This window comes from Lissotriton vulgaris, chromosome 7 (genome assembly GCF_964263255.1).
Source record: "Lissotriton vulgaris chromosome 7, aLisVul1.2, whole genome shotgun sequence".
NCBI lineage: Eukaryota > Metazoa > Chordata > Amphibia > Caudata > Salamandridae > Lissotriton > Lissotriton vulgaris.
The window spans coordinates 1,169,665,836-1,169,688,469 of NC_141695.1; the positions used below are offsets into that span (position 1 = coordinate 1,169,665,836).

Here is a 22,634-nt window from a genome sequence, read left to right on the forward strand (position 1 = left end):
AGACTTCTTCAGGTGATGCTCCCTCACCTGACTGGGACACTGGCTCTCAAAGACCACCAGTCCTGGCACTCAGTAAATTCTTTAGCACCCATTTATGGTCTCACTTAACGATCAGTGAGAAATCCTGGAATATTGATTTCACATTTCAGTCCTTTTCTAACTCTAGGCTTGCAGTTTGTGTGTTCACTGGATGTAGCTGTGGGATTGTATAGAGGCGATTTTGTCACTTTGTGATAGTTCAGCCTCACTCTGTCCTCAGGTGGTGGTGACCAGAGTGGTTAAGGCTGTTTGTTTCCAAAAATTGAAGAACTCATTTCATAGCTAGAGGATGCTGACGGAAATAAGGGAAGGGTTTGGGGAAATGATGGAAATGCTATGGGTTAATGGACAATTGACATGCGTTTATTTTATTTTCCTCTATTGATTGTACGGATTGCCGTCTTACTGTGATAGCATTGTGGTCATGTTCTTGGTTTGTCATATTTTACTAAACAAAATTTTGGTTGTTAAAGAGTGAGTCCCAACTTAGGACAAACCCAAAATAAGGGGACAGTAGTGAAGGAAACCCTCACACCAACATTTCAGGATCAGCAACTTCAAGGCGGAAAAGGGGCATCCCTTTGCTAGCCAAAGAAAGAGTTTGCTATAAACGAAGCTGGACTGCTAGGAACGCACTATATAAAGAAATAATGTTTATTTCAAGTACAAGAGAAAAACTGGTGTTCCCATCAATAGCTAGCGAGCAACTGACAAGTTAGAATGCAAAGACTGGAAGCTACATCATAACATGGAAACCACGCCGAATGTTCCATTTAAAGTGAAAAGCACAATAATAAAAGATGAGAGAATACAACATATCCTCTTCTCTTCCTAGACTACATATAAAACAAAAAGAACGAAAATAAGAAAAAAACAAACTATACCCAAAACATAAGAACATACAAATAAATCAACCATACTACCTAAATAAGCTATGCACAATCACACTTCCACACTCAATCACAAACATAGTCCTTTAGGTGCCTCGGGGGACACCTAACTCTTCGAAGTGATTCCTTTACAGAATCCGTCATAGAACTGCCCACACCTACTCTGCGAGAAGTTTCCTGTGCTCTCTGTGTACTATAATCACACCCACTTTCATTTCTTTTTTTTTTTTTTAATTTTTCAAACCTTTATTTTCAAATAGTGCACACAGCTATTCAGCCTTACATCCCGGAGGCTAGGCAGCAACTCAAAAAGCAAAAAATCAAAGTGCAAGAAGCAAGGTACCAGAACGTGTGAAGGTTATGATTTTTCATTTTTATATTTTTATGAAGAAGGAACAAGTACCGAAAGAGGCGCCAAAACTAGCGCTAAGAAAGAAGGCAATTAAACCATTATGCAGTGGGACCTAATCAAGGAGTCAGCTAGGCACAATGATAACAATTAGATTCAAAACAATATGGATACAGAGAACCACGGGGGGAAGGAAACACAGGATAGTAGTGATACAGAATCGTCAGTTGGAGTTATAGGCTATGGGGTCAGGTGTTCTACCAGTGGAGCGGATTCCGGTGGTATTCAGATGTCACCCCTATACTCGTTCCAAGCCCCCCACAACTTCTGCCATTTTTGGGGTTTACCCCTGGCTACATAGTCTTTTCTCGGAACATACACCAATCCATGTTGGCCTTCCACTGTACAACTTTCGGGGCTGTTATCGCTCCCCACATCTGTGCAATGTCCCGCTTTGCGACCATATTCCCAAGGGTTACCCACTGGGTTTGAGCAGTGTTGTGATCTGTTGGACCCCAGATATTTAAGAGGCATCTCCGGGCCTCCGCGTGTACTTCCACCCCGGTCACCTCACTCATGATCATGTGCACCCGCCTCCAGTAGGAAGCTATCACACCGCACTCCCAAATGATATGCATGAAGGTAGCGAGAGCGCCACAGCCACGCCGACAGAGGTCGTCAACCGAATGTCCCATATGTATTAATCTGGGGCCAGTGACGTAGACTCTGTGCAGGATCTTCAGTTGCACCAATCGAAGCCGGGTGGGGATAGCGACCTCCTTGGGGGATGACACCGCACATTGCCAGTCCTCGTCGTCTATCTCTATCCCGTCCCGTACCCATTGATCTCTCAATCCCAGAAGAAGATCCGAGCGAATATTAATCAGTTTTTTATACGTCAGGGAAATAGCGCTGTCCGGCATGTGGCCGTCCAGTACCTGGTCTTCCAGGGGAGAACTTTTGGGAATTGCCTCGCCCTCCGGCGTGGCGGACAGGAGTGCATGTCGCAGCTGAGCGTACCGAAAATATTCCGTTCCACCCAGCTGGAACTCCATCTGTAGTTGGGCAAAAGACTTCACCTCCCCTCGCAACATCATGCTCTCCACCCTAGAGATCCCGATCATGTCCCACTTATCGAACCCCTTAGTGTGCCACAGTTTACCCAAAATCTCGGAGTCGTAAAGTGGAGTTGCCATTGTAAGCTTGTCTTTCCACCCCTGTGCCTTTGTGATCTTTCTCCAGATGTGCACAGCGGTTTTCGTTGGCCCAGACATCCGCCTATCAAGAGATCTCGTATACAGCGCCCTATGGTATTTCCCGCCATCCAGGAGCCACCGATCCATGGCGTAACCTGGACTATCCGCCGGGCCGTAAAGACCGTGATTAATGGCCGCCAACTGAGAGGCCCAATAGTATCTCCGCACGTCGGGTAATGCTATGCCCCCATCATACCACGGGAGCGTGAGCTTCGTGATAGCAATGCGTGGCCGGCCATCCCAGAGCAGGGCACGTTGCAAGCTCTCGATTTCCCCAAAGTATCTGGCCGGGACCGGATCTTGAGTATTTTGCAGGGCATACAGGAACCTGGGCAGGGACATCATCTTAAATAACGCCGCGCGCCCAAGCAGGGAGAGAGGAAGTTTACGCCACCCCTCCACATCACGTCGGAGACGAACAAGAGGGGGAAGCAGATTGTTCTCGTAGCGTGCCTTGGGGTCAGTTGAGATATAGATCCCCAGGTATTTAAATCCCTGTCTCGTCACCTGTATGCCACAGTCCCTCGGAAGACGAGGTGTCCCCCCTCTCAGAACGTATAAATGCGACTTCGACCAGTTAATGACCAGGCCAGAGGTCTGACCAAAGAGTCGAAGCACGTCACATGCTACGATGAGAGATTTGCAAGGGGAGGTAAGATACAGAAGGATGTCATCTGCATATAATGACACTCGGTCCTCGAATCCAGGGGACCAGCAAATGCCATGTATGTCAGGGTTGTGCCGTATCCAGGCTGCCAGTGATTCAAGTGCCAGCGCGAACAAAAGGGGCGACAGAGGACAGCCCTGCCTAGTGCCCCTCTGAAGAGCAAAGGACGCGGAAACTCGACCATTGACGGTCACGTTAGCCAGCGGGCTGGCATACAGAAGTTTAACCCACCCTACGAATTCCGGACCGAAGCCGAGCTTCACCAACACTGCCCACAGGTAGTTCCATTCAAGGGAGTCAAACGCCATCGTGGCATCCAACAACGCCAGAACAGCTGGCTCCCTGAGTGTGTGGGCCCTAGCCAGGGCTCCGTGGAGTCTCCGAAGGTTAAGGGCAGTGTTGCGGTGTGGAATAAAGCCCGACTTGTCCGGGTGCACTAAGTCGCTGATTGCGCCAATCAAGCGATTGGCCAGCAATTTGGCAAGAATCTTAGGCTCTGCATTCAACAGAGAGGTGGGACGATACGATCGGCACAAATCTCTTGGTTTCCCTTCCTTATGGATAACCACAATGGTGGCCAGCCTCTGGTCGCGGGGAAGCACGCCCGTCTCTCGCGCCTCCAGGAACATGTTCCGTAGGGGCGGAGAAACGACATCAGGCTTGATTTTATACAGTTCCACTGGAATACCATTGGGGCCGGGCGCCTTACCAGGTCTGAGGGAACGAATGGCAAGGGCTATCTCGTCCGCAGTGATGTCCCTATCCAAGTCGTCACGGTCCGTCTCCGACAGGCACGGGAGATCTATGTCCGCCAAAAGTGCACAGGAGTCGGTCTCAGACCGGTCCGAGACCGAAGTGTAAATGCCCTGAAAATAGTCCGAGAACGACTCAACTATTGCCCTCGGATCAGTGACAAGCAGGCCATCGTCCCCCAACACCTCTGGAACCACGCGACCAGCTCTCTCCTTCTTGTCAAGCCAAGCAAGGAGCTTGCCCGCCTTGTCTCCGACATCATAAATTCTACCCTGTTGTTCCCTACCCATGACTTTGGCAGCATCGGAGGCAATATCGCGATATTCTAATTGCTTAAGCGAGAGGGTGTGGAGCAACCCAGGCGTCGGGCCCGCTTCCAATTGGGAGTCCAGCTCCATAATCTCTGCTTCGATGCACACCATGTCGGCATCTCTGTGTCTGCGGACGTCCGCTATGAGGGTGAGAGCCTCACCTCGCAGCACGGTCTTGAGCGCCTCCCATAAAGTGGCGGCTGATGCGACCGACCCAGTATTCTCAGTAAAATAGAGCTCAATAGCTCTGGCCAGGAGTCCGCGCGTCTTTGGGTTTCGAAAATACCACGGGTTAACTACTACAGGCCGCTCAGTAACCACAATGTCGAAGTCGAAAGACACCCAGACCGGGGAATGGTCCGAGATGCCCCTCGCCAGCATGCGGGCCTCAGAAATCGCCGGCGCATGGGCCGCCAAGGCCAGGACATAATCTATTCTAGAGAGGCTACCGTGCGCCCCGGTATGAAACGAGTATTGACTCTGGGTAGGATGCATAAGTCTCCAGCAGTCAATCAGTCCCATGGTGTCAAGGAAATCGGGCAACCAGGATTGTGAACTACGGAGATCTCTGGGTGGATGTCTGTCCAAGGTCCCCGAGCAGACCGAGTTGAAATCACCACCCACAATAAGCAACCCCTCAGGTAGGCTCAAAATGGCACCTCCAAGGTCCTGAAAAGTGTTGTTTTGTAGCCCCAGGGGAACATAAACTGAAACCAGAGTCAGGGACCGCCCCTCCCATCTCCCCGTGACGGCCGCGTACCGCCCCCTCTCATCCACAACACTGGAGTCAATCTCAAATGGGAGAGACGTGCGCATCATAATCCCTGCCCCCCGGGACCCCGAGGAGAACCCGGAATGTGCCACCATTTTAAAACCCTTCCTGTTAAGCGCTCGACACGTATTTCCCACCAGGTGCGTCTCCTGTAGCAAAATAACATCAGGCATACATCTCTTAAACAATTGCAAAACCACCCCTCTCTTGATGCGGTCACCCAAGCCGTTAACATTCCAACACAGAACTTTTAATTTCCTACCCCCCATCGTCAAATCTCGGGCCTCCGCCGACCCCGGTAGTCCCCGTAGATACAGTGAAAGAATTAGAGCATACGTTGCATTGCCTTAGAAAAAGAAAGGAGAAACAAAGAAAGCAAACAAAATCAACCCCCGCACCACCCCCCACCCTGCACCCCTGCAGCAGACTAAATAGCCCCCCCAACCAGCAGTGTGCCTGTCGCCCCATGAACTAAACTACAAGAAGACTCTAGAGGAGAAAGGAGATCACGTAGTCCCCCCCCGCCACCCTCCATGTTAAGAAGAGGGATATTCACAATAAAGTGCAACAGTATGGCTTGTAGGTCATAGTCAACAGGAACACCGACTGACAAAGTTAGTGAAATGAGTTCTACTCCCGACGTTCGGGGCCTCCCGAGGCGCCCTCCGAATGTTCCTCCCGTTCCTCGCGTCTGTGCGGCAAGGTGTCAAGCCATTCTCTCACAACTTCAGGCATGTCGAAAAATACAGCACGAACATCGTGTTCAATACGCAGTCTAGCGGGGAACATCATCGAGTACTTCATCTCCAAGTCTGAGACGCCGCTTCACTCCCGCAAAACTTTGATGCTGTCTTTGAACCGTCCTAGTAAAGTCCGGGTAAAAGTTGACATCCGCGTTCTGGAACTTGAGGGGCCCATGTCGTCTCGAGGCCTGTAGGATCACGTCCCGATCCCTGAAATTGAACAGGCGGGCTATGATGGGTCGTGGCGTGGCACCCGACTTGGGCGGTCCACCCGGCATTCTGTGGGCCCGCTCAACTGAAAAGAAATGGCTGAGGCCCGCAGGGGCTAGATGAGTCTTTATCAGTTCCTCGACGAAGAGATCGGTTGCCGAGTCCTCTGCACCCTCCGGTACCCCAATAATTCGGACGTTCTGCCGCCTGGCACGTCCCTCAAAATCTTCCAACCGCCTCGAAAAAAGATCGTTGACAGACCTCAGGTTCCGGACCTCCGTCTGGAGGTCCGAGACATCAGTCGTGAGGCTCGCAGTTTTGATGTCTATCGATTTCACTCTGTCATTGGTCTTGCCAAGGTCGGCCCTGATCAGGTTGAGGTCGATCGCCAGGGTATCAACTTTGTGCGTCAGGACCTCGTGTTGCTTGTGCATCTCCGTTCTGGTGCCAGCTATAGCCCCCATGATGTCCCGGAGTGTCGGCTCTGACTCGTCCGGCGAACCCGCACGTAGAGTGTCTTTTGACTGGGCGGCCACAGTAGGCGAGGTCCTTTGTTGGGCATAGCGGTCAATCTTGTTTGTCTGGGGTTGGACCGTCTTCCTACTGACCCGGTTCACCGTTCTGTCTGGGTCACCCTTGCCCACCATGTTGGAGCCGGGGATAGAACAAAGGGTGGCACACCGAAACCCCTACGAGTACACAAGCAAGTGTGGAGCGTAGCAGCCGCAGATGTTCATTCGGCGAAAGGCCACTTCGCAACTTCGCTTACTCCGCCGGCTGGCCCAGGAGTCACTCACTCGGCATATCGATCATGCACTTCAGTGTCGCTGCCGTCGGCCATCACCGAGACAATGGTCCGTCCCTGGCACGAATCTTCAGCACGACGTATCTTCGTCTATAAGTGTCGGATTTTGAATCGGACAGCAGATCCCGTCTCAACGACCATTCACCAACAAGAATCCACCACCGTGGAACAGGATTTCGATCAGGATTTATGCGGAGGATCGGAGGGTCTCCGGAGCTCCGAGCTTACGCGGCCATCTTGCTTGCCCGCGAAGCTCCTCCCCCACTTTCATTTCTATTTGATTTCTGGTACAAAGCCACTCTCCGCACATTCCAATGTTCACCATTGTATAGTGTTACAAATCTATTATGAACAGACTTTATTTTAAAAGGCCCTCTGAACTTAGTCAAACCCTTTCCAACACGATCGGGTTTAACTTTTACCCAATCATTGACTGAAAACCTTTCTACCTTTAGCTTTTTCACATCCTTATTGGCTTGACTCCCAAAACTCGCTAAACCAATGCACTCTTTCATCCACATTCTATTGTTGTTATGTGTACTTGTAAAGCGCAACATTCATCCTACCAGGATGTCACGGCGCTGCAGTATTGAGCAGTAAAACCATGAGCAATTCCCCGGGGCTTATTGATTATTCTGATATGGGGAATAATGCAGTTTTTAGTTTTTTCTTAAAGATGGGGTAGGAGTCCGTGAGTCGGAGGTTGATGGGCAGATCATTCCAACATTTGGCATCTATGATAAACTTTGCTTTCGGTCTATTCTTCCTCCCTGGTTCCATTTCTTGTGTACCTTCATCCCCCAGACATAGTATCTTATTGGCACCTTCCACATTCACTTCTACAGTATTACGCTCCCTCTTGCTTTCTACTACAGCAACCTTCTCGTTAGTCATTGATTTACACATTTTATGAAAATGGCCCTTTCTCCCACATTTCTTACACTCATTGTCTAGTGCAAAGCATTTCTTATAGTCCGCAGTGTGGTACGTACTCCCACATCTGCTACACATTTTCCCTTGGTATCTATATCTATCCGCATTATTATAACCACTGCTGAACCTCTTCACATTCCTCTCATTTGTTTCATAACTTTTTTTACTTAACACCGCAACATCCTCTTGAGTTACACACGAAACTCCTGTAGCACCTCATTTTCCTTCACACACTCCTTCTCCATCTCTTTCATGCATGCACTCGACTCCTCTACTACTTTCGCTATATCAATTGCATCTTGAAGTGATGGGTTTTTTGCTGCCCATAACGTCTCCTGCATCTTCTTGTTCTTGCATTGCACTATGATTTAATCCCTTATCATTTCATCCCTCATTGTCCCGAAACTGCATTTGATGGACAACACCCGCAACCGGTTCACGAACTGATCCACAGACTCATCTTGCCTTTGCGGTTGCATATAGAATTTGTGCCTAGCCATGACATTGTTCACTTCCTTCGAGTACTGTTTCTTCATCCTTGCCTTCGCCTCACTATACACGTTGGTGATAGCCCTTCCATCTGCACTCAATCCAACTGGTAAAAATTTGAACGTGTGTAGTTCTTCCTTCCCTAAAGTGCTGAGTAACAGTGCTTTCTTCCTCGTTGCGCTAAAGTCCTTCCCATCCAAAGCTTCTATATAATTCTCAAAGATCTCAATCCACTCATCCCACTCTATTGGAGGATCCTCACTTTGTTGTAGAAATATTGGAGCCATCAACACACTTTGATTCTCCATAATCACCGAGACTTCTTCCTAGCTTGACTCTCCTCCTGTTAAACACCACAGTCCTGCTCCTCCACAATGTCTATCTTTCTCTTTTCTTTTCTACCTCCTCTATCCCTTTCCTTACACTGACGCTTTATTTTCCAATTTTTTAAAAATAACAATGGTTACAATACCCTTGTCCTCCGTTTTCTCCTTCGCTCGTGTTTCAATGTCCAAGTCTTCAGTTTCCTCCTTCGTTCGAGACACTAGTGTTGGTTTCCCTTGGTTACTTGACTTCCAAGGCTAATCTCAAAATGGATGCCATGTTGAGCACGTAAGTGTGTTATTCTCTGCTCCGCACTGATCACAAAAATGACGTCTTGCGCCTATACGTCATTGCGCATATATCTTAATCCCTTCAACTCCCGTAAACACACCAGGCGGCCGCTCGTGCAATGGAACACAAAGGTACGTTTGTAAAGCGCACTTAACGTTCCGCTCTGTATTTCTTTTGATGAATTGTAAATATCTTGTTTAAGTATATGAATCACTTTCCATGCACTTTCACACTCACCGCCCACCGCTGGTCTCCTGCTTTATTACTGTGTGCAACCACTTCTCAACGGGGTTTCTCTTCGTTACCGCAATGTGGGCAGCCACTTCTTAACAGGGTTTCTCCTAGTTATCGCGATTAAACATTCATTTTTCCAAGCTAGTTTGCTCCATACTCATCAGCTTGCTTCTTATTCTTGACTTCCTTCGCAAGACGTCTGTTATTCTATTTCTCCTTCTTTCCAAACTTATGCGTGATTCTTTTCCACCAGTCGAGTATCCAACTCACTCTGTACTCTTCTTGCCTTGCTAACTAATCGTCGCCATATGTTATAAACGAAGCTGGACTGCTAGGAAGGCACTATATAAAGAAATAATGTTTATTTCAAGTACAAGAGAAAAACTGGTGTTCCCATCAATTGCTAGCGAGCAACTGACAAGTTAGAATGCAAAGACTGGAAGCTACATCATTTCATGGAAACCACACAGAATGTTCCATTTAAAGTGAAAAGCACAAGAATAAAAGATGAGAATACAACAGAGTTCTATCTTCAGACTCCCAAGTCTTGTGGGTTCACACTGGAAAGCACAAAAGACCAGTAACAGCAAATGGTTGGCTTAGGCACATCGAAAGAAACCACAGTCTACAACCCTTCTACGCCTTGGAGTCTGACTCCTCACAAAGGCTTCAGGAGTAATAGCAATACACAATACTAGATTGGTAGGCTACCTGCAACCTTTCTTTTGTGCTGCAAGTTCTCATTGGGAAGTTTACAATGGAGTCCACTGAATCATTGTCAATCATAGCCCACACAATATTAGTGCATCCTACCATGCACACCAGTTATATAAACATGTGCCCCATCCATGCACTCAGAATTGAGTGAATGACCTAGTTACATAATACTAGAGAGAACTTTTGTACCAGTTTAGCCCGTGTGCGGGTCACCTTTCTGCAGGCAACGTGTTTATAAAAGAATAGTCTGTCCTACCAGTATCATTTAACCCCTTCACTGCGGCGGCTATTCCGCCGCAGTGCTAAGGGGGAGAGGGCGGCCGACCGGCGGGCGCATGCTGGTGACGGAACCGCTCTGTCACCAGCGTCGGTTGCGCTGTGCTCATGACGGAGCGGTTCCGTCATTGCCCCGCCCGCTCAATAGAACGCGCCGCGCAGGCGCGGCGGCCGGGCCATGACTGAACCGCTCCGTCATCAGCACAGCGCGACCACGGCTGATAACTGAGCGGTTCCGTCATCAGCAGGGGAGGGGTTAAAATGCTGCCACTACTGCCGTTCTTTTGTAATCTAACTAGCTGATGCTAGTCACATGTGCTATGAAGTCTATGCCCCAAGCATCCCTACCAGACCACACAACCCTGCTCTGGGTCTGAAGGTCCTAACTAAAGCCAGGTCTTTAGGTGGGCCAGGTGTCACCAGTGCTGAGCACCAGCAGTTTTTTAAAAGGGGGCTGGAAACGGGTCTCTGTCGGGCTCTGTTTTGAGCCCTGGCACAGGCGGTCCGTTTTTTGCAGGACTGCAGTGACCGCAGGCACATCATGTGCGTGTGCTCACACTGCTCACTTGTGGAGAAGTTATGACATGACATGCCAGGTGAGCGTTGTAGGGGAAGGGAAATCCTTTAAGTCATTTTCTCTCTAGATTGCCCTTCTCTTTTTGAAACCAAGGTGCAGCAACGTTGTGGTGGTGTAACCAGGGCTTAAAGTGGAAGCTTTTTCAATATATATACAAGCCATAGTTGCTGCTTATTTACCTTATGCAACTAACAACCATTGACAAAGCCAATAGTCCTGGTTTGTTGTAGATATGATGTTACTTGTTGTATCATATATCTGGATGCAGAAGCAGCAAAATAAGTCGGGTGGCACTCTATGCTAAGCACAGATTTTTAGCTTGTGTGTTTTAAGCCACGCCTTTGATTACAGTGGACATGCCCCTTTGAGACCCCCCTGTTTTTCATCCCACTTAAAGCCCTGACTAAAGCAGCCCCCAGCATACAAGCATGACAGTTGTGTGCATTGAGGACAAAACATGTCCAATACTTCCGAAAGACTTAAGTGGTGTAACAAAACCTTAACTGCCCCCTCCCCAAAAAGAATGTTGAGGGGGCCCGTACCATACCCAAGCTCAGACTGTTGCATCCCCTCCCCCACACCCCGAAGAAATACTTAACTTCTGTGTTCCACATCCACACAAAAAAGCAGGAGTTTCAGTGGTGCAATGTGTGCTGAAGAGAGCAGAGTTAACGATATTGTATCAACATGCTTTAAGGGCTGACACTGTGACCCATCAGTTTCAAGTGTACACAATAAGTTAAGTGATGGAGAGTGTAATGGGTTGTCCAGCCAACTGTTGAAGTTACCAAGATCCAAAGTTAGGGATAAGAGGACTCGCTAGATAACTTGATTGTCTTGGTCATGAAATCTGCTTTAGATTGGTTTACTCCTTGGTAAATCAGTGCAAAGGTGCACCCTTGCAACATCATGCAGGGGGACCTCCGGTCCCATCAAGCAAGATGTAAAAACTCCCTTAGCCGCTCTTCTCCTGACAATGGCACCTGACTCTCGCAATTGACGAAAGCATCCTTATCAACCTACGATAATTATTTACATGCTCTCTTCTTACATAACCAGACACAAGTGCTGGATCAGGCAGTAAACTGTTACCTCCTGTATTCTGTGTTATTACAGTCCATGGTTATTTGTAACGGTCCATTTATAGAAAAACACATTAAAACCCCAAACCAAGATTCGTACAAAACCGGCTAGTTCAGGGGCTTTTCTGACTTGCAGTTTTCTTTTTGCCCTCGGTTATTGCTTAATCTAACTCATTATGTGCTTCCTAATATAATTCCATCTCTGTTGTTTAATGTGCCTCACTTGTCTCTTACCATGGATAAGGGGAGACTGTGTTGACCCGTTGTCTATTGAGTGGCGAAAAGGAGGTTGTATTCCACTTTACACGTCAGTAGAGTTACCACAGCTCCAGAATGATGCTAACAGTGTGAGACCTGTCCAGTGGCAGGCAATGAAATTGGTGAATGGTGAGACCACCAGTCCTACCACTAGACGCTCATGAGGAATCATGGAAAGAAGGGACATATAGGACAAAGAATGTATTCAAATCTATTGATTCAGCAGGCCCGGTTCTAGAGGGTGGGCCGGGTGGGCCAGGCCCACCCAAACATGAGCCTGGCCCACCAAAACACGAATCTTGGCCTTTGCAGTGACGTCAAGAAGGCAACAGAAAATGTGCACTATAATTTAAAACGTTCCTCTGAACGTAATTTATCATCTCCTTCTAGGAGTTGCGTGATTGGGCCTTGGCGCTCTCTCAGGCACCCCCAATCACGCATCTCCTTTGGAAAGGTGAGTTGTGTCCCCGCCCACTTGTGGTAGAATAGGGACATGGTGAAGGGGACAAATCCCTTCTTCGGCTCCAGGTGACCTTTGCGTGCTGCATGGATATTTCCTTCTTTTCAGCGCTGGAGAAAAGGAGTTTGTATATCCTGATTCACCTTTCCTGACCCCCTTACGCTGCTAATCAGATCAGGCTGTGAGACAGATTTCCAACCCAGCGGTAAGAGAATGTGTGGCTATTTCGTTTTTAAAAAAACCTGCAACGGCCCAACAAGATACATACTTCATGTATGCTCCGAGAATGTGTGGCTATTTTCATCTTTTTAAAATCTGTGAGGGCCCAGCAAGACACCTACTTTGTGTATGCCGTGTCTATTTCACTTAAATTACTTGTATCATTTTCATGACTGGCTCTGCCACAAATACAAGACAACAGTACACATGTCCAGATAACTCTGGTGATTAATGGTCCTGCTGGATAGAAATCTTTTGTCTGTTTGTCGTTTTGGGATGCAGATAAACTGTAGTTTATGTGGATAGCTCAGTGGGTTACTGCCTTTGTCACAGAGATCCTTTTGTTACTTGCAGTTCAGAAGTTACAGATCTAACATAGGACAGTGACATATGAACTGTATTCTAAGAACTGCATACAAACCTGAATGATATAATTAGAAAGTTTTTTGTGTATTGCGATATAGTTAGAATTTCCCCACTCTTTCATTATTCTAATGTTGCTATAAAGAGTTCGTTTTGGCAGATGTACATTTTTTATCAGTAAAGACAAACCCTAACCACTGGGGTATGCTTTAAATCCTGAGTTTGTGCTTCTCCAGACCTATTCCTCTTAAAACATACTGCCCACCAGTATGGCTGACATGTGAATCCTACACATGGTAATCCTCATTGGCTTATGTGACATTCCCTATAGGCTGATTTACATATTTGTATGATTCATTGTCTCTGCATAATATGTGAATTATATAAAGTACTGTGAAACCCTACACTATGAGTAGCGACATACCACAAATGAAAAGCATATGAGAGTGGCTACGGAGAGATGATGGATACTGTTGGAGGGTGGCAATAAGGGCATGTGAGGAGGAAGTGAATATGGGGAGAGTCTATGTAGAGATGAGGGCACTGTTGGAGGGTAGCAGTGAGCTAATCAGAGGAGGAGGTCATGGAGGGCTACGCAGAGATGAGGAGCACTTTTGGAGGGTGGTAGTGAGGGAGTCTGAGGGGGGAATCATGAGGGGGAGAGGCTACAGGTAGATGAGGGGCACTGTTGGAGGGTGGTAATGAGGACATCCGGCAAGGAGGTCAATAGGGGAGAGTCTAGGGAGAGATGAGGGGCACTGGTAGAGGGTGCTAGTGGGAGAGTCTGAGGAGGAGGTCATGATGGAGAAAGGCTACGTAGAGATGACGGGCACTGTTGGAGGGTGGTAGTAAAGAGAAAGAGGTCAATGGGGGGGGGGGCACCAATAAAGACTTCCACCCCAGCGCTAAAGCCAACCCTGTCATGGACTTTCTGTTTTTCTTTATTAAATTAGCAGTTGGGTCATTAAGGCCACCGTGGAACATATTTTAAAGTGTGTGCTAATTATATTTACTGGTATATTTATTGTTTTAAGTTTGAGGGGGATTTTACGATTTTTTTTTTTACCAGGAATAATGAAAAAGGATCCGGATGGTGGCTGATATGGGGCTGGGGCCCAAGGTCAGCTGTGAGATAGGGTGCACAAGAGATGGATGGTAGAAAATGGATAATCAGGGCTGGAAGGGAGTGGGCTCCAGAGTCCGGGGTTAGGTGGCGTTAGTAATGAAGAGAGATTCTCTCTGAAGGCTGGCAACGAGGGAGGCTGAGTAGTGTTACTTGCCTGATACTCCCACCTCAGAAACCTCCTTTTCACATCAAAGGGACCTTACATGGGATGCATTTTAAAAAAAAAAATGAAATGTCTGTTTCATTTTTGTTAAGAGCAGGCAGCAGTCCGTGGGACCACTGCTTGCTCTTAAAAAATATTTTCACATCCTTTCACAAAGGGGAAGGTCTCCCCTGGTGACCCCTTCCTCTTTCAAGTGGATTACTACCTATTTGGAGTAGGAGGTAAACTGCAAGTGTTTTGTGACTTTAATTGTGGTCGCAAAACAATGATGCATACAAATGCGACTCGCTATTAGGAAGGGACGACCCTTGTTAATACCGTCATGCACAATAGCGTTTGTACATGCGAGCAGGGCAGGGCCACATAGGCCCCTGGCTGGGTGGCATACTGACCAATCACAGCGTTGCTTAGAGCATTGTGATTGGCTTAGGGGAGGAAGCCTGGCTGCCTGCTTCCTGTTTTTTTTTTAATGAATATTAATAAATTGAACCCCTCCCCACCAGACCTCTGCGCACGACCCCCCGCCAACCCACTATTCCTCTCCCCCCACTCCCTCGAGTCGCGACTGCCGCAGTGGCCCACCCGAATGCACTCTTGGCCCACCCAAATAAAAATTCCTGGAGCCGGGCCTGTGATTCAGTAAAGTGGAAAATAAGACCAGCCCTTTTCAGCTACAGCTAGAACTCGTGTGAACAATACAAGACCAGAAGGAGGAGCCTCGGGAGTGACATTCATTATATTACACGTATATGATAACCTCCCTGCTTCCGAGGTTTGGTAGTGCCCACCTCTTCTAGGGCACCTAATGCACATGATTTAGTGTAGGGATAGTGGCAATTAGCCCATCTAATGTAGAGGGCGCACCCAGCGTTGACTGATGCCCCTATAAAGGAAATGAGTTTTCAGCGATCACTGCACCCTCACAAAAAGCTGTACAATATCTCTCCATGTCAGTGCTTCTCTGTGAATCCACCTTGTAGTAAATGTAAAAAATGTTATCAAATTGGGGCACCAGGGTCCACCATATTAAAATATTTGTGACAGTGCCAGCCAGCTCTTTCTGGAACATTTTTCATTATTTCCCAAGCAATTTACTCAGAGATGCATTGACTCCCATCCTATCTCAGTCTTAAGTATTTTGACTTAATTTGCGTTTTCGTGAGGGCGTGGTTATACCTCTCTGGACTCTATTGAAATACTTGAATTCAGAGAATGGGAGAGATGGTTTGTGAAGCTAAAATTGTCCCTTTACTTCTACGTGGATTGCTTTTGAGTTAGATTATGTTAAATTAATTTATACAGCGCTACGTATGCTCAAGGGTTTCTTGGCGCTAATAGCTAGGGATAGTATATGAGCATGATGTGAGAGATAGTTTGCAAGTAAATCCAGAAGTAACTGGTGAGGGAGCGATGTCTTACAAGTAGAATGGGGCCTCATTGTGTCCAGCACAAAATACACTAGCTACTTTTAGTCGGACATTTCTAATGAGAGATTCCCAGTCCGCCTGGGGCTCTCAGGAAGAGGCCCATCCCCGCCCCCAACACTCCTGTGGAAGTCTGTCAGGGAATTGTCCTCTGTTACCTTTAAACTTGCAGCAGTCTCGTGCCACTGTCGGGATCTAGCTCATGGTTGTTAGTCTCCATTATATTTCCAAGATCTGCACGAGCAAACACTTTTAGGATTTTATTAATCCATTTCCCTAGCCAATCACCTTTCTTGTCACTTTGTATTTATACGTGTGTGTGTGTGTGTATATATATATATATATATATATATATATATACAATAACAAACCAAGGAGAGCAGCAGCAGCACATATCCCCAGTCATACAATTATACACCTTACAATCCGCACTTAATCAGCATCCATTCTTACTCTAGCAGTGCATCTAATGCGACATCAAACCACGCCTGAGGTTTATCCAATCTTAATATAATTGGTAGACCTGTGGGAATGCGTCTTACATCACACAACATCCACGTGGAATTACAGACCAAAGCCTGTAGGAAATGAAGACTGCTGTAGAAAACGGACCTCCTCCCCCTCATATTTTTCATTCATCGTTCTGATGTAGGTGCCTTAGTCCCTTTGCCATCAAAATGAAATAAATGTAACCATATGGATGGTGCTGAGATACATGACTCTAGGGATCATGATGATGTTTGGCAAAGGGGTTCCTGCTTTCCTCTTATAGTAGCATTTTAGGAGACACCACTGTGCAGTGTTTGATGTGATGACCTGGGCTGGTATGGCTGAATGTTTTCCATAAGGATCGTTTTGGAGGTGAAGTAGTTTTTAGAGTACAAATCATTATTGTATACATTATCAAAGCTTGCTCATAGGCAGCTTGCTTAATTCAAATGACTATTTAAACTTTAAGCATTTAACCAGTTCTAAAGATCACGTGGCTAGTTTATGCACAGGATTATATCCACTAGTTCCGAAGGGAGTTCTGTATTCAGATCGCACCAGCTGTCAAACCTGGTTGGCCGAGAGGTGTGAACTGCTGATTCTTGCTCTGCAGCAAAGCATGCAGGCGTCATTTTAAGCACAATATAAGGTCATCCAACTAGTTCTGCATGTTAGCCGACCATCTACAACCTCTATGAACTTGCTAAATAAAATAAATGCGGTTCCAGAATTAATGCTGGTCTGTTTCCACTAGGGAGAAGAAGAAGAAGCTACTTTGAAATCCTGTGTACGGAGAAAAACAGACTCCATTGAGAAGAGGTTCTGTTTTGATGTGGAAGCTGTGGACCGGTGAGTCAAACGAAATTTCTTATTTTCTCTAAACAGATTTCTTATTTGTCTCTTACCATTTAATATCTGCTGGCGTCCTAGCTTTATCACTAAAACATATAGGTGCTTTATTATGCTTATTCAGTCATAAAGCTAATGAAGCATAATTGTATCACAGACTCCTTCACTTGGCAATTTTATCATCGGACATCAATGGTAGGTTGTTTATATAATCATGGTGGTTTTGCTTGTTTATAAGGGTCCTTGAGACGGCATAGCATTGGTTTTTAAGCAATGGCTTTGGCCATAGCACCATTATTTTTGTAATTAAGGGGCCCATAGCATTGCTTTTTGAGACTACCACCCGCACTAGTAGGCACTTCGAAGATCCAGGACCGACGGACAGGGCCCCCACACTTACGTCTGCACCAAGGGGACACCTGCACGAATGTGCAATAAATTAACTCTTTGTTTCTGCTCCAACTGTGATGCCCAGCAGAGTAAGAGAGGAAAAAGGACCCCTCCTCAAGGGGCATAGCTTCCATTGGTGCAGCCCATGCCACGGCATTGGGGCCCTCTGAACCCCGATTATGGCTGAATTTTTCAGTTCAAACAGCACCAGGGGGTACAGTTCCTTCCTTGCTCTTGGGCATTTGACTCACTGGCTACCCTGATCTCCTAAGGACTTCACGGAGCTATAGCAAGGCTGCGAGGCCCGGGGATAGGATCTCTTGCCACTGGCCCCACAGCGCTAAAGCGTGGCTGGGGTGGGGGCTCCCCTGGGCCTGACAGCTCTGGGTTATAGCTGGGGGTTCAGGGAAGGAGGCTCTCATCTCATGGGCTTCTAAGCCCTGTCCCGTGGCTGCGAGGTTCTCTCCCCAGGGCCCTCTATAGCCTCGCTGTGGAGCTGTTAGGACCATAAGAGGCCTCACAGCAGAGAACCGTGGAGCCTCTGAAGGGCATACTTATCAATAGTGCGGTTATGGACCCATAGCACCCAAAGCCTGGTTGTACTTTACTATCCATCCAGTGAACAGGGAAATGTACCTTGCTTGGGCCAGGGCCATTGTTCTTTCACTCGACCCCTATCCTGGGCCTCTTGCATGACAGAAATGTGGCTGCAAGGTTCAAGGGTTGAGACCTCTGAGTGTAGCTATCACTAGTTCAGTAGTTGCAGTGGCACCGGAGCCCAGAGGCGTTAGAGGTCCGCTGAACCCCACTGATGGCTGCAATTTCTTGTCCAGGCATTGGACAAGAGAAGGGAGTCACCCAGTTACTTTGCTTGCATCAGAAGCCCGTGACACCATTGCTACACCAGTGTCCCCTCTCATGATCCTCACAGCGATGATCTGGTGCTGTGAGCCACGGAAGAGGCCCTTTACCATGGGATTCACAGCTGTGGTCCAGCATTGTATGAGGACCAAAAAACTAGGGCAGAAGGGTGCAGAATTGCCCCTCATACTAAATGTTTGTCCTAAGTCCTAAGTGGGCTCCTGCAGAATGCCAACTGTCAAACTTATTTGTTCGCCAAGAGACTGAGGCAAAACAAACAGCCTAATCAAATAAGTATTTGCAATGCAATAGGTCTCGCATTTACGCGAGTTTGAGCTATTGGCATTGTAAAATAAATGAATTTTATTTATGCTTCAAAAATCAAAACATAAATTAAAGGCATTGTCATTTACAATGCCAATAGCTCAAATTAGTTTATCTTTTTTTCACTGTTTTAACTCAGCCCGTGTTTAGCTGGGATTCCATGCACCCGTTGGGTTGGCTGTTAATCTTGAATTGATTTCAGTCTTAAAAACCAATACTCGCCGTGACCTTTTCACTGTTGCTAATTAATTCTGCATATTTTATAAAAAATGAATGTTTTGAGGTTAACCAGGCTGTTGCTTAAAAGCACAATTCCGCTTTCAATTGACTGTTTCACTCGTTTTACTGGCAATTGCAATACGCTGCGTATTAAATGTAAATGTGTGCTAAGTGCATGTTAGCCATACATCTGATTTTTTTTAATGCAGTTTTATATCCCGTAAACTTTAACACAAGGTATCGGAGTGCTTTAAATAAGCACCAGGGCTTGAGTCGGGGTACCACGCGTGTGGACGGCGTCCCCCCACTTATTTTACAGGGTGGACGCCATGCCCCCTGCCAAACAGCTGGACTAAACCTTTTTGGCCTCTCTGGGACGAGATCGGAGCCACTTTTCGTGACGTCACTTGCTGTTGTGACGTCCCTTCCGGTGACAGCGTCCTCCACTTCTATTTTTAGGACTTGCGCCCTGATAAGCACCAGTTATGTTCCAGAAGGACACATTTAATTATGGTGGGTACAGGGATATTAAATATATTGCCCAAAACAGCATTTTAAGCCAGCACTAAAACTCTAATCATTTCTAAAGTTCCAACATCAGCTGCTCTGACTGTTACACCACAATTTATTCGGTTCCAGTCTTCTAGTTGACTGCGACATCCCCAGCCCTTCCTAACAGGCACAAATGCTGTATTTTAATTAATATTTCACTAGTATACAATTGGCTTCATCCCTACATGTTTAAGATGCTGCAAAGCTCACATCTCCAACCCTACTGGCTATTCAGAAGTAGCAGTTTCTAATATGTAATTGCCTTATCTTGCTCTGTCTGCACCATATTATCGGCACATCCAAAGTACTATTCCGCTTTCAATTTGGCACAGGGAAATTAAATAATTTGCCTAAAAACAAGGCATGTTCAAAACCAACATTCAAAGTGATTTTTTTCTGGTTGTATTTAAATTTTGCTTTTTCGTTTTCAGTTAAATACATGTTTAGCTGGGACCACTGCATACAACAAAATCAAAAAACATGATCATTTTCAACACCAAAAGCTCTGACTTTGACAAATGCGCGACCTATTGCATTGCAAATGCTTGTTGGTTCAAGTTATTTGTTTCCCAATAGACATCTGTTAACTTTTCTAGGATGGTGCTAAAATATAACCCTGGTTAGAGTAATAGTCAGTGGGGAGGGCTTTTCCCTCCAGCACACTGATCTGTGCTGTGATGGCTTTCTGCAGGGCCCCACCACCTCAGTCTCCTTCAGCCGGAGGCTTAGTCCATCAGATCAAGACAAGTAGAAAAGCTTTTTACCTTCAAACAGTAAGCAGTCTATTGCAGATGCTATGAGTGGGAAAATAGATGCTTAGAAAGTGAGGCTCTTGTGAAAAAACATTCAATATGGCTAAAACCACAGTATCTGAAAAACACATTAGTGTTCGATTCCTTACTTAGAAAATCCCCAGGCGTCCGACTGGATCCGGAAAGATTGTGTCAGCAGTACCCCTGTGCATCGGTAGGCGTTGTCTGCGGCTCGGCGTCCGTCGTCTGCGTCGTGATTGCCGGGATGACGTCATCTGGGTACTTAGACACCGCCCTCGGTCGCTGACGTCAGTTCTTTTTTCCGTGCCAGCAAGCACAGATCCAGAAAGAGCTAGTACCCTTAGTCACTTGTTAACGAACTTTTTGGTCTTTTTGACTATCTTTTTTGAGTCGTCTTCGACTCCTGGTGCAGGTAGGGATGCCCGGTTTCAAACCGTGTGCTGCCTGTCACCGACTGATGTTGATTGCCGACCCCCACCGCCGGTGTCTCTACTGTCTAGGGGCCGACCAAGACAACAAGTCGTGCCCCGACTGTCAGGCCTTGACCTCGAAAGCTAGGTGGGAGCGGTCCCATAAGCTTCTCGAGATCCGAAAGTCTTTTTTAATCACATCTTTTATTGCAATACATAGAACGGATGTAATAAAATTCAATTTCATATGTTTCTTAGTAAAGCAACTGGTATGTAGGACAAGCACTTAGGATTGCCCATCATGGAAATGGGTGTTTGTTGATGCTTGACAAGCCGGGTTTTTTGTAATCCAGTTTCAAAGAGTGGTTGCTATGTGTCAGTGTTTGAAGTTGAAGTGGTGGGGCGCCAGCACGTATTTCTTGGGACTGGACTTGTTTTTCATCATTGGACTTTGGCACAAAACAAGAGATAGAGCGGCAGAAAAGATACAGAAGAAGCAAAAGATCAGAATAGTGATAGAAAGCCGGGATAAAAGTAACCTGCAACAGGGATGTAAAAAGAGTCTATGGTGTTGGAAAGAAGAGGCATTAGGTGGAATCTGGATTAGCCATCCTTACTATTCGGTCGGTAAATCTAGGCTGCAGCTATGAGCTTCCAAGAGAGTTTGAGGACACTGTGTAGTTATAGTTGGGTAGAAATTTCCATTAGAAAGGCATTGTCTTGTTTCTTTAATAACTGTGCCACCACTTGACAAATCTTCCCAAAAAGTTACTCCACTTTGGCGGCTTCTTGCAAAGTGTCACACTGACCCATCAATTTGTGTCCTAAAATAGGTGGGAGTGAAGGAGTACTAAAAGTGCCTTTTTCCATTTTAATTCCCAAAGGAAGCTTTGTTCTCTAATGCAGAAACATTGGATCAATAAAATCACACCATATTTGGCAAACAGTTAGAGCTTTACTAAGAAAGCAGACTTTTAGTGATTTGGTGTTAATACGCTCAGCAATCCAATTTTTGTTTTTAATTATCATTTTCAAACATGAGAAAAGTGTACATTTTGCAGTATCATTACAGCAGCTTTTTAACTCCATCAACAGTGATTTTTGTTACTGGCCCTAACTAATAAGAGTTTATTCTCGGTGCAGGGAGAAGCAATCATACTCCAGGGGTTCTATACAGGAGAGTTTTGTACATCACGGGGGTGGTAAGTGAAGAAGAAAGAGGGGGGCGGTACCCCGGGACTCATAAGCCAGGGAACATGACAGGTATACACCAGCTCAATATCGGTACACTTGTTCACCGACTCAGAACACCATCCTTTCTCTCATCATAGCAATCTAGAATTTTAAAAGGTGTTTGGGTATGCAGGGAATGGTTAATGCTTATAAAAACAAGAAATATTTATACATTTGGTGTCCACATAAGCTGTGATTGGCCTGTTCAAAGTGGAAGGGTCAAATCCCGATTGGCTGGCCACAACATGGAGGATTTGCTGTGGCAGCCATTACAGGCCTTGGTAACTCGGTTCTAGAGTCCTAGAAAAGGCCACCCAAGAAGGCAAAGTGACACCCTAACCCCAAGGCCATGTGGGGAGTGGGGTTTAGGTCACCCCTCAGTTAAAACGGAAAAAACTATTTGGGTCACAGTAACGCTTAAGTGATTTTTTTTTTTCCATAATGATGAAAAAGTTCAGGTCCTAGACCGAACCCTATTGTCAACCCCCATTGCGTAATAAGGGTTGGCTGCCTTTAGTCCGTTGTGTTCAGGGCCATTCTCCAATGCACGTGGCTGAAGGCTTTTCGAAGATGGGGAATTGGGTGCTGTTGAGGGTTAGTTGTGTTGAGAGGCCAGGCCCTTTGGCCAGTAACCCATGGTGCATGGCCAAAGGCCAAGCACAGCAGGCATTGACCACCTGCTGGGGGTTGGGTGCAGGGCCTTATTCAGAAGTAGGTACTGCACCAAAATCCCAGCTGCACACATCAAACGGCCACACACCATATATGCTGAGCGTTGGGCCTGGCAAGAGGCCCTTTGGCCA

General features: G+C 46.5%; 1 protein-coding gene across 6 annotated transcripts in view; it reads left to right on the top strand.

Annotated features, from left to right (window-relative positions):
- Nucleotides 1-22,634, top strand: part of ARHGAP26 (Rho GTPase activating protein 26) — a 2,045,367-nt gene that overhangs the window by 632,394 nt on the left and 1,390,339 nt on the right. For all 6 annotated transcript variants that reach the window (XM_086931644.1, XM_086931645.1, XM_086931643.1 and 3 more), the window contains exon 10: nucleotides 16,975-17,069. In XM_086931644.1, the coding sequence (XP_086787770.1) occupies nucleotides 16,975-17,069 (95 nt within the window). The remainder of the gene's footprint in view (nucleotides 1-16,974; nucleotides 17,070-22,634) is intronic.